Source organism: Sturnira hondurensis, unplaced genomic scaffold (genome assembly GCF_014824575.4).
Source record: "Sturnira hondurensis isolate 20B ecotype Veracruz unplaced genomic scaffold, ASM1482457v3 Scaffold0018728, whole genome shotgun sequence".
NCBI lineage: Eukaryota > Metazoa > Chordata > Mammalia > Chiroptera > Phyllostomidae > Sturnira > Sturnira hondurensis.
In genome coordinates this window covers 4,206,959-4,222,067 of record NW_028091359.1, presented here as the reverse complement: position 1 = coordinate 4,222,067, position 15,109 = coordinate 4,206,959, and the positions used below count along the sequence as shown (strand labels likewise).

General features: G+C 39.4%; 1 protein-coding gene across 2 annotated transcripts in view; it reads left to right on the top strand.

The window, feature by feature from the left end:
- Window positions 1-15,109, top strand: part of NSF (N-ethylmaleimide sensitive factor, vesicle fusing ATPase) — a 139,392-nt gene that overhangs the window by 100,275 nt on the left and 24,008 nt on the right. For both annotated transcript variants that reach the window (XM_037069717.1, XM_037069718.1), the window contains exons 16-17: window positions 9,758-9,824; window positions 12,051-12,130. In XM_037069717.1, the coding sequence (XP_036925612.1) occupies window positions 9,758-9,824; window positions 12,051-12,130 (147 nt within the window). The remainder of the gene's footprint in view (window positions 1-9,757; window positions 9,825-12,050; window positions 12,131-15,109) is intronic.

The following is a 15,109-nucleotide window of genomic DNA, read 5'->3' as shown; positions in this document are numbered from 1 at the left end:
TCAGCAACATACAAAGTCAAACTGTTTAAGGTCAATTAAGCTGACTGCATACAGAAGTATGTATCATTGCAAAGGTATTTCCAAAAACCCCTACAGAAAGAATGTGGTATATAGATAATAATCAGCCTGCTTGGCAACTTAATGCAGTCCCTCATCCTTCTTCCTTTCTCCTTGTGCCATTTGTCACCTTTCAACGTGGCTGCTTGGAGCCATCAGTGAGTTAGAACAATGTAGAAGAGACTCCTAGAGCTGGCAGGACTCGAACACCCTCTGGTCCACCTCAGGCGTTCCAGCAAGTGCCATGGAAGGCACCCGGGAGAGCACGTGGCTGCTCTTTAAAAGCAACGAAAAGCAATGATGAAAATTCTTAATGGCTGTTCCATCTCACTTGGCAGCCAGTGTTTCCACTGATGTTCTGATTTTATATGTTCCCAGGTGGTAAATAAATTTTATTTTGTATCTAATTGAAGTAGTTCTTTACTTAAATCATTTTTTTTTCATTCTTGATCTTTTGTAGATAAGAACTGACTCTGTGTTAAAGAGATATGGAAAAGTCAGACTCAGGGAAGTAAGCTTCAGAAGTGGAGTGCCACTCAGTGAAGACAGCTCAGGCGTTCCTCCACCACGCCCAGGGGCCCTCCAGGATGGAGTCGCTCCAGTTTTTCTTTAGGGAAGAGACTGAAAAAGAAAACCACATTTAAGAGGAAGCTGACTCCAAAACAATATGTTTGAAAAGTTAGTCTCTTGTTTGTGCAGATGGCAGAAAATTATTTCTGTAGGGGGCTTGAGGTGGATGGAGGAGGCAGAGGTTGGAGCAGGGTCCAGTTCTGCCCACTGAAATGGGAGAGAAATGTTCCCAACGAGGATCTTTGGAACTGAGTATGAGAGAGAGGGAAATGCTTCTAGACACAAAAAGAACTTAAATATCATAGTTTATTCTGTGTCTGGTGTGAAACCAACAGTATCCACTCGTGATTCTGGACAGAATAAAGAGGACCAATAATTTTTCTGATGTAGGCAGGGGTTAGTTTTCTTTGGTTTTTTGTTGTTTTTTCCTCCTCCTCTAAAGCAAACCATTAAGCCACTTCCTCTGGTGAAAATTTACATAGTTTTAGAATCATAAATTCAATGCCCTTGGAATCTGTGGTCATTAAGTTTACCTTTTAATTAACAGCTAATTCTGTTGGCATGTCTCTAACTCCATCTCTTCCTCACACTTGTCAAAAATAGTCGTCTTCTGTGCAGATGGTAAGTTACTCCATTGCTGCTCACCAGCTGCCAGCGCCTGCCTCAGATGTACTCTGAGATGTGAGTGGATGGTCTTAGTTTTTCTATAAAAGTTTTTAAAAAGTACTTTAGACTCCTGCAGATCAAAGCTGCTTTGTAAGTGTGAGATATTATCATTTTTATTATTTTAATCTCTTGCAAATTGACTTGAGGGGGGAAAGTATATGCTGATTTTGGAGGCTTAAATGGTTAAATTAATGGCATAATAACTTATGATTTAATCTTGAAATTGTTGAAGCCTTTCAAGGCAGAGTTTTAAATGAGTAGAAGGCTAAGGAGTATGAAAATAAGTGTCTATACAAGCTTATTCAAAATTGTCTCAATTCATGATTCCCTGTCTGGATCATCCATGCATTTTTCAAGTTACAAAATTATTTCTGCTTCAGCAGTAGAAGAAATACATATTCAATTTTTTATTTTCCTTGAGGAAAATAACATTGTTTCCTGAAACTACAGTACAGAACAGAGAAAGAATGAAGCATAGGTGTCTTAGAACTATATTAGAAATATTGCAGAATCTTCCCCTGCAAATAATTTTCACATTGTTGCCCAGTGATAGGCTGACAAAAGCCGGAGGGCGCAAACCAGCCTGGAGGTGCCAAGTCTTCCAGGTCGCTTTTGAAAGTGAGCTATGAACGCCATTCGTGAGTAGTTCTGATCTCCCTCCCCCACACCGTCGCCTTCCCTTCACCTGCAGTGTGCTGGCGGGGAGAAGATGTTTTAATGTCTTTTTTCAGAGCACAGATAATTTATAATCATTTTATTCTGGAGAGGACAGTTCTTTCTCTGTAAGTGTTTCCCCCATTCCACCCCTAGATGTAGTTTTTCTAATTGCAAAAATAATTAGAAACTGTAGAAAAGGACATAAGAAAATAAAAACAAGTCCATGTTTGCCCTTCAGCCTTCTCTACGCGGACACACACACATTATGTGTCAGGGATCGCATTGGCCATGTTGTTTTAAACCTGCTTTTTTCACTTAATATGTCACAGACGTTTTTTAGTGTTATTAAAATTTACCTCAATATTATGCTAAGCTAATAGCCATGTAGTATTCATTTAAATATTCCCTTTTTATTGAACATTTAGGTTGTTTCCAGGTTTTTTTCACAATTATAAATAATTATGCTGTAGAGCTACCAAACTATAGAAATTATTGCCCCCATCTTCTTACTAGAGTTTTCTTAGCATAGCATATTTTACTGGCTGAGAACCTAGGTTTAGGTTTCGGATAGATCCGAGTTGGAATCCCAGCTCCGCCACATTTACCAGCTCTTGACTATAAGCCTCTGTTTGCTCAGCTAGAAAATTAATATCATAGTAATAATAGCTGCCTCATAGAGTTATGAGAATTAAGTGAAATGGTAATTTATGTGAAGTATCACCCAGTGCCTGGGGATACAATACGTGCCTAATAAAGTATAGTGGTTATTTTCACTTATCATCATTATTGTACAGCACTTTTGGTTATTCCCTAGGATAGATCCTCAGAATTGGTACTGCCGAGGTAAAAATATGAACAATTTAAAGGTTTTTATACTATTGCTATCAAAACTCATATGTCAAAATAGTAATGATTTATAGGAGCCCACTTCTTTTCAGAAACTTGAGCTGAGTCACACCAGTCGCCCCGCCGTCCGAGTGTCGGTTTCCTTAGACCCTCAAGCACACTTGATAGTGAGCGGGTTTTTTTTTTTTGCTAATTTCATTTTTTTGCTAATTTAAAAGATTGGCACTTAGTTATTTCTTCAGCTACATTTTCATGACTAAATGCTCAATTTTTAAAGAGTTTTCAAAATGTTTTACAATGGTAGTAGTTCGTAAAACTCAGAAATATAATAACATTAATTTTTGTTAAAGAGGAATGGTCTGAATAGTTAATTCATAGAATATCTTTATATACCATTTTATTACTTAAAGTAAAAGATAAGAGTTTTTGTTAGTAGAGAGGGTCATTTAGACTTTGCTTTAATGAATATCTTTCACTGATATTCATTATATACAGTGAAAATGGATATTCATTTTCATTCATTTTCACTGTAATTAAGCAATTGATTTGTGTTCACATACGGATGGTATTAAAATGTATGTAAGTCGTTTATTCTCCATTAATTTAAAATTCACCTTATAGTGCCCTGAGTTTGATTATAAGCTCTCCCTCCACAGAGCGACCTCCCAGCCCGGCTGCAGCTGTGTGCGGTGCTGCCCGCACGGCGGGGCGGGAGTATGTTCCATTATATGAGACCTCAGATGCTTGAGGTCCTCCCAGGTCTCCTTACCCTATTTATGTTTGTTTTTTCAACCTCGTTTTATCTTACTGTTTTAACTCCATTATTTGTTTTTGCATCTATGCTTTTTAAAAATTTATTGTACTAGTTCTATTAGTGGCATTAAATGAACAAAAGAGCAAAGCAACAGAATTTTATTTTAACTAATTACCTAATCTTGATGCTTTTCAAGTTCACAATTAGTACTGAGAAGAAATAAACCAATCTGATGTGACTAAATTATTTGAATAAAACTAGGTAAAAATATTAGTGATTTATAAAACTATACCCATGAATAACATAATGTAGTCTTGCTTTTTAAAGGAATGAAAATTAATGGAAGGAATTTTCCTTTCCACTGGCTTTGCAAGAAAGAAATAATCTTCTTTGAATATCCTCCTCCTGTAAATCCCACTGCAGATTGTCGTCTGCACCGAACAGAACCATGGGGCCTAATCCCCCCTTTTCATGGTTCAGTCCGTACAAAGAGGAGAGCTGGAAATTGGATCTTTTGACAGCAGTTACTAAGCAACAGAATTTGGACGTTTTGGGTTAACATCCTAATATATCATGTTGCTCGTTTGTCGAAGTTTGTGCAGGTATTGACTGAGAGGAGAGAACACCCTGGAGGTGACTGCAGGTCCCTGCACGGCTCGGGGCCTGTTGTTTCATTTAAGGCCCCTTTGCCCTTTGGCATTTGTGTTTGTTTGAGACAACAAGGAAGATGGTACAGATCTTTAGTAGAACTTTCAGACCTTGTGACTTTTCATAGTATTAAGAATACCTCACTCTGTGGCTCGTGTTATATGAAAATGTAAGGATTTTTTCCTGAAAAGCAGGGAGAACAAATAAAGGATTTTAAGGTCATTCCAGGAATCGTTAGTGCTTTGCCAAAAGTTTAGGTCCACTTCCTGAGGCAGTTTCATTAGAAGACAGCTAATGTGTGCTTGGTCTACTCCCAAGTTATTTTTAGAAACTAGAGATTATTACTGATAGCACTGATTTGAATTTGCTCATTTACGTTTTTATGTGCTACCGAATATGACTGGAGTATGCTCTCAACAGATCGTTGACAGATTTACTGCGTTAGGGATTTTCTAAATCATCAGATTTGCACTAACTCGGTACTTCACGCCAACCACTTCAGAATTGAGATGAACTCTTTCAGCCCCCGAAGAAGCAGAGAATTTGGCTTCACTCACCTTAGAGCACTAACGGGGTTGTAGAAAATGGAGGCCAGAACCTACTTGGAACTCGCTTTACTGTGGTTTGTAACTCTGAGAGGCGAGGATTAACCTGGAGCTAATGCTGGCGTGTTCCCATTTGTATTCATGTAGACTTCGGAGTCTGCAGCTGCTGCCCCGCCCCTTGCGCGCAGGTGGCTTCCCACGTGTCGGAAGGTTCCAGGAGTGAGCTGTGTGCCTTGAGAGCTTGCCGTGTCTTTGAGGACTGTATTCAGACCTGCCTCCCACCCCTGTGTATCTGGAGCCCCACACCCCCTTTTCCTCAGTGCCCAGAGTGCGTCCAGCCTGCTCTTGCCGCCAACCCAGGCTCCCCACATTGTGGATTGTCTCTTAGGACCACTGCCTGCCTTTGCACACAAGAGAGGTGGCACCAGAGAGTGTCATGACAGCCTCGTTATGTCCACAGCCTGGAGACCGTGGGATTCCATTTTCTAGAAATGTTGTTCGTCTTCTAGAATAGTCTTCATTGTTCCCATGTTCACTTTTCACACGCCATTCCTTTTCACACTTTTTCTTCAATTCTTCCCATTTTTTCTTTAGCTTTCTCTTTCAGACTTCTCACCTGACTTTAAGACTATATACATACACATGTATCATATTTATATCCACACACTGATCATTTTACCTGCTCTACAGGAAACTCCCCAATAAAAGTAGGATGATCATACACCCCAATTTGCTTTGAGCAATCCTGGTTTTTACCTGTTGTTCCAGTGTGATTACTAACAGCTCTCCCCTTTCAAGTGTCCTGGTTTGCATGACAACTTAGGTGATCCCCTAGTGATAACCTCTCCAGCAAGAAAGGGCTTGAGCATTATACTTTCATCTTCATAAATAAGAGGATCAGAATTTAAATTAATTTTGCTAGAGCTTCCGTAAGATACAACCATTAGCCGCAGTTCAGCGCACCTGGGGAACTGTTGCGTTGGCGTCATCCGACCTGGAGCCCGCGCTGCCTATGCGTAGCTACTGCTGCGAAGTTGGGCACTCCTGCTGGGTACAGTGTTCCAGCCGGGACAGTTTGTGCAATTTTACCTTTTGCATCTTTTCCTCGAGTTATTTTCGGATTTATCTATCTAAAGTTGTGGTAGAACATCCGGAGTAATATGTAAGTGTCTCATGTGTATTTTAGTCTGGCAGCTTATCCCATATACTTGCCAGTTGAATCTGAGTGTCTTCTTAGTGACTCTGCTGGGGCCTGGGCTGGGAAGCGCAAACGGAAGCAGCTGAGATTAAGCAGAAAACAGGAATCCGAGGAAGTCTGCATGACCCTATACTGCACTTTTGACTAGATAAGGGAAGCAGTGTGTGAGAAGTGCAAGGGGTGTGTGTATTTAAATTAGAGCAAGTTGCTACCCAAAGGAGTTTCAGTTGACTGGTCAACTGAAACTGGTCAAGTCACAACTGGAATTGCACTGCCTTTGTCATGGTTCGTATGCTGTTAAGAGTTACCTGTGAGTGTCCTCTCCCCGTGATACTAATTAGTACATTAAGAGCTGTCTGTAAAAAAAACTCCCTTACATTGAATGACTGCTGTAGGTACTTTTTTTCTTAACGTGTTCTAGCCCATGCAGTCAACTGTGAAGTGATTTGTAATGCTTCATGAATCACAGCATCTGAGATAAGTTGGTGAGGCTACATAGCAATATTTAGACCCAAGCAATGTTCTTAGTGAGGTCCCTGTTGCCATGTAAACTCTGCATTGTTTTTGAGAAAGGAGAAGGGCCGATTTGGGGAAAATGTAGAAATGTATTGTCCTTGGGCCCCCATGGCTCTAATCCACAATATTATAGCTTGACAGAATTCTATTCTTGCATCAGAGCCTTTAGAAAAATTCTGAAAAATACTTGAAAGAACAAAGCATTGTTTTCGATGACTTCTTGAAATCACCTGTATTTATAAGATACCATATTGGCTGCTGTATTGGTTCAGTCTTCAAAAACAGCAAAGAGCCCTGGGGGAATTGCTTTAAGCTTTTCCATTGTCTCTCCCATTTCTCTTCTGCTTCGTCTCTCGCCCACCATCCCACCACCCGCCGCCCCAACATTGACACTCTTCACTTGATGCGTCATCTCTGTGTCAGTCCCCGCAGTGCTCCTGAATTTTCTCACCACCGTACCTTCCCATATTCAGTACGCTCTGCTTAGAACACTTTCTTCCCTGTTTTCCACTGGTAGCCCATCCTTCGGGTCTCCACTTAAACGTCATTTCCTAAATTTAGGAGCATAGTGTTGACTCCATAATCCCCGTAGCAGTCAGAATAAGCCAGGTTATGCTACAACAATGAACAACCCCAAAATTTCAGTAGCTTCACCCAAGAGAGTTTATTTCTTGCTCATGGTTCATGCCTGTCATAGTGGAGGCTGCATCTCACGTGTGATTCCGTGAGAGCCAAGTCAGGAGAAAGGGGGTATGGGGAATCAGGCCGTGACTCTTAAACCTCCTTCCAGAAAACGATAGATTTCCATTCACATTCCATTAACCAGAGCAAGCCCCATAATCGTTCTTGAGAGAGGGTAAGGAAGTACAGTCCAACCACGTGCCAGAAGGAGACCAGGCTGTATCTGGGAACCGCCCACGACCACCGCACCTCCCTCGCTCTGTGCCGCTGTATCATCTCGAATTTACTTCCTCTCGCATAATGTCATGCTTGTCCTGGATACATGTGATCTGCTTCCCCTACTCTAAGCTTTGTGAAGGTAGAATCATACTGTCTTATTCTTTACTCTCTTTATTACCTTCATTAATGTTTGACACGTAAAGAATATTTGTTGAATGAATAAATGACCCAAGACTCAGCCCTTAGCTCTTTATTCTCTGCCTCTACCACTTCTCCTTGAAGAGCTCATCCCTTCTCATGGTTTTAGCCAGCAGGGCCCGGAGGGCACTGTCCTACCCTGACTTCACCTGTGCCTCTCCAACTACGTACCTGACATTCCTACTCAAATTTAAATTTATTCCGTCAGTGAATATTCGCTGATTATTTTCTGGTAAGGTGTTGCATTAGGTGATGTTGAGGACACAGAGATTGTTAGGAGTACTTGCCACCCGAGATTCACAATCTAGTCTAATACAGGGAAAGGTACAGTGAACCCACAATATATACACTGTTTGTACACAAAAGGCTACCAAAGGAGAAGAGAGACAAGATAGATTCAGAATCTGTGTAGTTTCAGCCACTGACATCATTGAGCCAGTATCCTTAGTAAGTATTGTTCTGTGCCAGGTATTGGAGAATCAAGCAGTGACTCTTAAAGCTCCTTCCAGAAATGATACATTTTATCATTTTTATCTCCCTCACAGTGGGGAGGCAGATAGCTAAGGACCAAAGGGTGGATGGGGCTGTGACGCGGTGTGGGAGAGTGACTGAGGGCTGGAGGGAACGGTGGGGAGGAGAGCGGCCCAGCTCTTCCTCCCAGCACGCTTCCTTTGCGCCTCCTTTGACGCAGGCAGCGCAGGTGGATCAGTTCCACTGGGGAGGGATTTCCCTGTCAGGTTGTCAATGGGAGTTTGGCTTTTTGTTTTGGGGGTTTTTTTTGCGTCTTTGAAGGTGACTTTTGAGTATAGAAAAGACCATATAGCTAATTTAAGGTCTAAAAAATTAAAATTCAACATATCAAAATTATGGAAGACTTACTTTTTAAAACAAAAGTAAACTAACTTTTAAAAAGCCTATGTACATCTCTTTATAAGTCTAGAAAAATTTGGCAATTACTTAAAAGGGGACTTTTACAATTTAATATAATTTTAAAAAATATCTTAAACCCTATTTCCACACTTAAAATATTTTCTCTTTGAAGTACATCAGTTTTGGTCTAACAAAAATCATTCTAATTTTAAAGTATATAATTACATTTATTTAATAATAACTTAATACATAATATAGTTAATCTTAGATTGTCTTTACCATTTGCAAGGCTATTAAAATTATCTTTGACCTTCCAATGTAAAATTAATTATTCAATTGCATATTTTAAATTAAACTAACAAGGCTAATCTAGTAATCTAATATGGTAAATTTTCTTAATTGTTATAAATACTTTAAAGACCAAGTGTACACAGGTTGTCTTTAAACTTAGTATGAAAAATATTAATATTACAGGTTGATTTAGTTTATTTCTATACCTAATTTTTTATCTTGTATAGTTAAAAGATACCTACTAAGGAATATTGTACCTCCCCCAGCAAAATTGTGTGGGAGGGGGTTAGTCCTCCTTGGTGCACTGAGGTTATTTAACAACCAGAGAGGTTGGGGTGGGACGCAGGAGTGAATTCTGACAGATGACACCCACAGGGTGCACTGAGCCTCAGTCACAGTTGCTGGAAAAGGAATCCCCAGAGTTACAAAAGGGCCAGTCTAAGGCCGTGGGTGCTCATAAGACAATTGTCTTCATGGTGTCTTTGATTGGTTCTAAAGATAGAACAGATCTGTCTGATCCTTTATACTCAGCTCTAGTTCTTTTGTGAACACTTTGACCATTATGGTCTGGTTTGAGTTGACAAGCTTCTGTTCTTTCAGTGTTATTCCTGCCTGATAGGGCCACAGTTCTTATAGTGAAATGGCACCCAGTTACATTTGCATATCCTTTGTGGCTTCATCTGGCTCTTGAGCCACAACACTTAAGTCGTGCTCCTTGAAATAGGAGAAACCTTCACAACAAACTTGACGGAATTTGTCTCTTCTCAGCATCCCAGATATGACATAGCTCTGACCCCCTGTATCACCTTGGGCAAGTCATTTAACTACCTTATACCTCAATTTTTTCACTTTAATTGCAAGAACTATTTTCATTTTAAAATCCTATTATCTTTTAAATTCTAATTTAGTGTAGTCTGAAATATTGGTGTTTTACTGTGCATTGTTCAGGCATTGCTCAAGAGTTAACTAAATTTTATCTTCTTGGAAGTTGCCATAATTATGGAGAACAGTGAGATAATGAATGGTTTTGCTTTCTTCCAGATCTTCGACGATGCGTACAAATCCCAGCTCAGTTGCGTAGTTGTGGATGACATCGAGAGACTGCTTGGTGAGTCGTAACATTTGCCATCATACTGTCTCTGCCACCTTATAGCCAATGTTGCACAAATCATAGGAGAAAAATAACAGGCATTTATACACTATAAGGCAACACAAATGCCCTTCTTTGTCTGATAAGGGAATGTAACATTATCTCTTCCCTCTCTAGTCAGTGATGGTGTCCACGTTACGTATGCCTGTGATCACAACTTCACTTTGAACTGCTTTTGTGCAAGGACTCCTGCCTCATCACATTTTGTGCCTTCTACAGAGTTCCCTGCCCACAATAGATGATCAGTAATCTTTGTTGGTGGATGTATTTATTGCCCATTGCTCAGAGGCTGCACTTAGGAACTTTGACAGAACTAGTGAAAGGAGGGCTTACAACTGCCACGAGGTAACACCTGGGGCAGAACCCGCAAGCTCTGCGTTGCCTCGGTTTCTGCTCATGTAAAGCAGAGACTGCATCCTTTCCTCACTTCTTTCATAGAATAATTGTGAAGACTGAAATGGGGTAGTAATGTGGGAGACACTGTGAGAGTTCAAAGTGTGCCATAGTAATTTTTAAAAGTATTTACTAAACATCTCCTGTGTTTAATGCATTACTGCAGAATACAGAGATGAATAAGACAGTCCCTGCACCGAGCTCATAAGAGGTAATTACAAATAAAGTCCAGAAAAGTATTACTTTCACATCTTAAAGATTTTATTTATTTATTTAGAGGGGAAGGGAGGGAGAGAGGGAGAGAAGCACCAATGTATGAGAGGTATGTCTATCGGTATCTCTCACACACCCTGCCTGGGGGCCTAGCCCACAACCCAGGCATGTGCCCCGACTGGGAATTGAACCAACAGCCTTTTGGTTTGCAAGCCAGCCCTCAATCTACTGAACCATGCCAGCCAGGGCTTACATTTGCTCCATTGCAAAAATTAGATAATCTGGAGTAAACTTATTATTATAACAATGGCTCAGGATGTTGTAATAAACTTTGTTGAAATTGAACCCACCTGGTAACTTAATAAACTTCTGAAAATACTGTCTAACACCTGATTAATCCCTTCTTCCTTAAACTGTCCATAATGGTGTAGCTTAACGATCTCAAGTTAACTGTCTGACTACATTTTTCCCATGATTTTCAGGCTTGCTTTAGGTAGGTCCTGTTATTTTTTGTTGTTGTTTTCTAAGGCAATATTTGTTATAAAGCAAAGCAGGTGTATCTGTGAGGTCTTTTTAAGTTGATAGTTTTATCTAGTGACCTAGGATTTTTGGCCTGCTATTTTTGATACATTTCAGCCCAGTTTATAGGATTATTTCTTTAAAAGCTTTTAGGCACATACTCATAGCTCTGTGTACATTCCTTTATCTAAACACAATTGAGATGTGTGGTCATAGCAACACTACTATGTCAGGAATGTGTGCCCTCTGAGTATATTTTCACTCGTATGAAGTTATTATCTGTACTTGTTTGTTCATTTATTCAACAAGCATTTGCTGAGCCCTTTCAGTGCTAGAATTATTAGGTCTCAGAAAAATAAGATGCTGTCATTATAACATATATTGGCAAAATTAATGCCATGTAGAATGTGCCATTGTTCTGGATAATCAGAAAAGGGAAGGATCACTTTTGACTTCAGAGGGCTGGTTCCTGAAGGAAGCTGTAAGCACAGGGCGGGGGTGCATCGCAATGTGCAGAGGAAGTTCGGGAGATGGCATTTGTGCAAAATCTTAAAGGACTGCTAGACATTTAACAGGTGGGAAGTTCTTTCAGAAAGTTCTTTGTTCTTCACCATCTGAGGACGAATCTCAGTGGCTCTTACATCTTTTTGGTTACATCAGAGTACCTTTCTTACATTACTGTTACTTGCCATTTTTCCTTCTGGCCGTTTTCTAGTGTGGTGTTTTGTTGCCTGTGTACTTGGGGAAATGTATTGCCATAGTTTGTAGTGATCTCTGGGGAGTGTTTAGTAAATACAGCTAGGTTTTTCCTTCTTTTAAAAAATTGTCTCTGAATATGTCTACATGAACCCAAAATGTATATTTAGAAGCTTTTTAAAAAAATTTACAGATAAAAGTTCTTATATAATTTTATGCATTGAAGTTATTGAAGATTTTTTTCTTACTACTGTAAGTTGCATGACTGTTTTTAGACCTATGTTTGCTCTTGTAGAAAAATCTGAATGTTTGGAATATGTGCATTTCTGTATCAAATCTCTAAACATAGTGTTTCTCTTCCAGATTATGTCCCTATTGGCCCTCGATTTTCGAATCTGGTATTACAGGCTCTTCTTGTGTTACTGAAAAAGGCTCCTCCTCAGGTAAAAATAACACAAGGAACATCCACACAGCGTTTCTCCAGTAATTTGCTTATAACGGTACAGTCTCTCTAAATAAGATGGTTATCATAAATGTGTAAGAGTCTGTTGAGGAATTTTGAAAGGTCATCTGGTCTGGCCTTCTGTCTCAAGGTAAATGATTTTGACAATCAAAGAAGATTTTTATTCCTTCTCTGAAGATTTCCAAATCCCTTAGTTTCAGTTGGTATTCTGTTTTGTTTTTTAAGTTCCTCCATCTTCACCACCCCCTTCATTTCCTCTGAGAGATTCTATTAATATGCAAGGTATTCATTTGTTTCATTTACCATTTTATTGGTGTTTCTAAGCATTTTTATTTGGGGAAATGTATTTCCTATAGGCATATTTTTTTCAAATTTCCAGATGAATTTGAGTTATTTCTCTTCTGACATGTGGCATAGCTAAGGAGTGAGTTTGTAGTGAAGATCTGGGTTCATGTGGCTGCGCCTTTGCTGAGTGGCTGCTGGAGACTGGAGGTTCGGATTGCCCAGCACATTTAAAACTGACCTGTGAAGGCTGGTAGACCTGTTACTTTCGTAGAGGCTACCAGAGCATGTTTGGCTGGGACAAAAGACATGAACTCCCTTGACTGGGTCCATGTGCTGTAACCTTGAAGAAATGCTCCTCAAAGGCAGGTACAAAGGGGTTAAGTACTAATCTGAAAAACATCTTAATGCCTGTATGGGAATCTCACATTTGAAAAAATAAAGTGTAGGGGAAACACTCAATAGTAAGCTGGTAAGTTTGATTTTAATTTAACGTAAAATTGTGTGTGTGTTACACCTAAAGGAAAGGGCTTATCTTGGTGTTTTAGCATTTTAAAAAAATTTCTAGAAGAGTGAAAAGAAACATAACCTACAACAACCTTGAAATTTTACTAGATAGTTGCATTGTGAAAGGGTTTTTTGAAATCATCTTTCTATAAACTATATTCTTTCCAATAATTAGAGTTTATGCTTCCACTAAGGCTAAAGTTAGAGAAGTGAGAATATTTTTTTCTTCTCTGATTTCTAATATATATGCAATGTTGGTAGGACAAAACAACTCCGATATCTAAATATGTCATATGCAAAAAAATTCTTTTCTATGAAATCAGCACTTTAAAAATTATGAGACTGGGAGACTTTTTCCAGGCATTTAAATTTATTTCTTGTAATATTGTTTTTTACCTAAAAAGAATTTGTGCTGAAAGTTATTGGGGAAAGGGAAGAATAATTTTTCAATGGTATTTTTCAAACCACCTGTCCTTTACATTGTTGAATGCTAAACATCAGGTTTAGGGTTATTTGTAATCCAAAATAGATACTAATAGAAATAAACAGTACAGGAGGGATAACTGGTAATGACAAAAATATAATAATTTAAAATTTTTTAAAGAAATAAACAGGACCTATTAACAAATGACCTGCAACATTTTAATTAAACACTTAGGAATAACTGTTTCTGTTTTATAAAAATAAAAAGATTCTTGAAGAGGAACATTATCTTATGCTATTGAAAAATACAGATATTTTAGTGTCTCCTCATTGTGGTGGCATTAACTATTTTACTGTTGCTTAGTTTATATTTGTCAAGTCATGATCAAATTGAAAAGGTTAAAAAATAAGTTCAAAGGCCAATAAGCACATGAAAAGATACTCAACGACATTAGCTATCAGGAAAATGCAAATCAAAGCCACAATGAGATACCACTCCATGGCCACTAGGGTTGCTGTAATTAAAAATCAGCACTTTAAAAATTATGAGATTGGGAGACTTAAAAAGTCTCCCAATTAAAAAGTAATTAATTAAAAAGTAATTTAAAAGTCGGATAATAAGGGTCAAGATGGAGGCATAGGTAAACATGGCTATCCTCCTTGCACAGCCACAACAAAGACTACAACTAGACTACAAAACAGCTCTCACTCAGAATTGTCGGAAAATCAAGCTGTATGGAAGTCCAACTACCAAGGAATTAAAGAAGGCACACTCATGCAGAGATGAGAAAAAGTGGTCCCTACCCACAAGTGGTGAATGAAAATCAGGAGGGATACCTCAGGAGCAAGGGATCCCATCCCTACACCAGACCACCCAGTCCAGGATTCCAGTGCCAGGTAACTAAGTCCCCATAACTTCTGGCTGTAAAAATCAGTGGGGGTTGGAGCAACAGAAAAAAATCTGTGGGATTCTCAGGAGTCTCCTCTTAAACAGCCCTCAACAGATTTAGGACTTACGCAAACTCAGTCACTCTGGGCTCCAGCAGTGGGGGCGGCAGCTGGAGAGGCACCAGTAGCAAACGGGAAGAAATTGAAGTGTCTGACATCAGGGCAAGTGCCTGAGGACAGCTTCCTTCCAGACAAAACTCCAGCAGCCGAGCAGCAGCACTGTCCCCTTTCTGAGCCCACTTTCACATAGAGCCACAGAACAGCGACACTGTATCAGAGACTCCATCCACCTGGTTCACACAGGTTGCCCTGCCTAGGTCATTACCTAAGGCTCCTCCTCATCCAACTTACTGGCACACTTTTCTGCAATAGGCCATACTACTAAGGCAGGGAGTCAAAGCAGCTCTGCCTCATACACAGAAATAAACACAGGGAAGCTGTCAAAATGAGGAGACAAAGAAATATGGCCCAAATTAAAGAAAGAACAAAACTCCAGAAACTGAATAAAACAAAATGGAGACAAGCGATCTAACAGATGCAGAGTTCAAAATATGGGTTATTAAGAAACTCAGGGAACTTCAACAGCATACAAAAGACCCAGGTAGAAATGAAGGTGACACTAAGTGAAATAAAGAAAAAATTATAGGGAACCAACAGTGGAATAGATGAAGCTGAGAACTGAATCAATGATTTAAAGCATAAAGAAGAAAAAAAATCCAAAAAAGTAAGGATAGTTTAAGGAACCTCTGGGACATCTTCAAATGTACCAACATTCAAATCGTAGGGGTGCCAGAAGAAG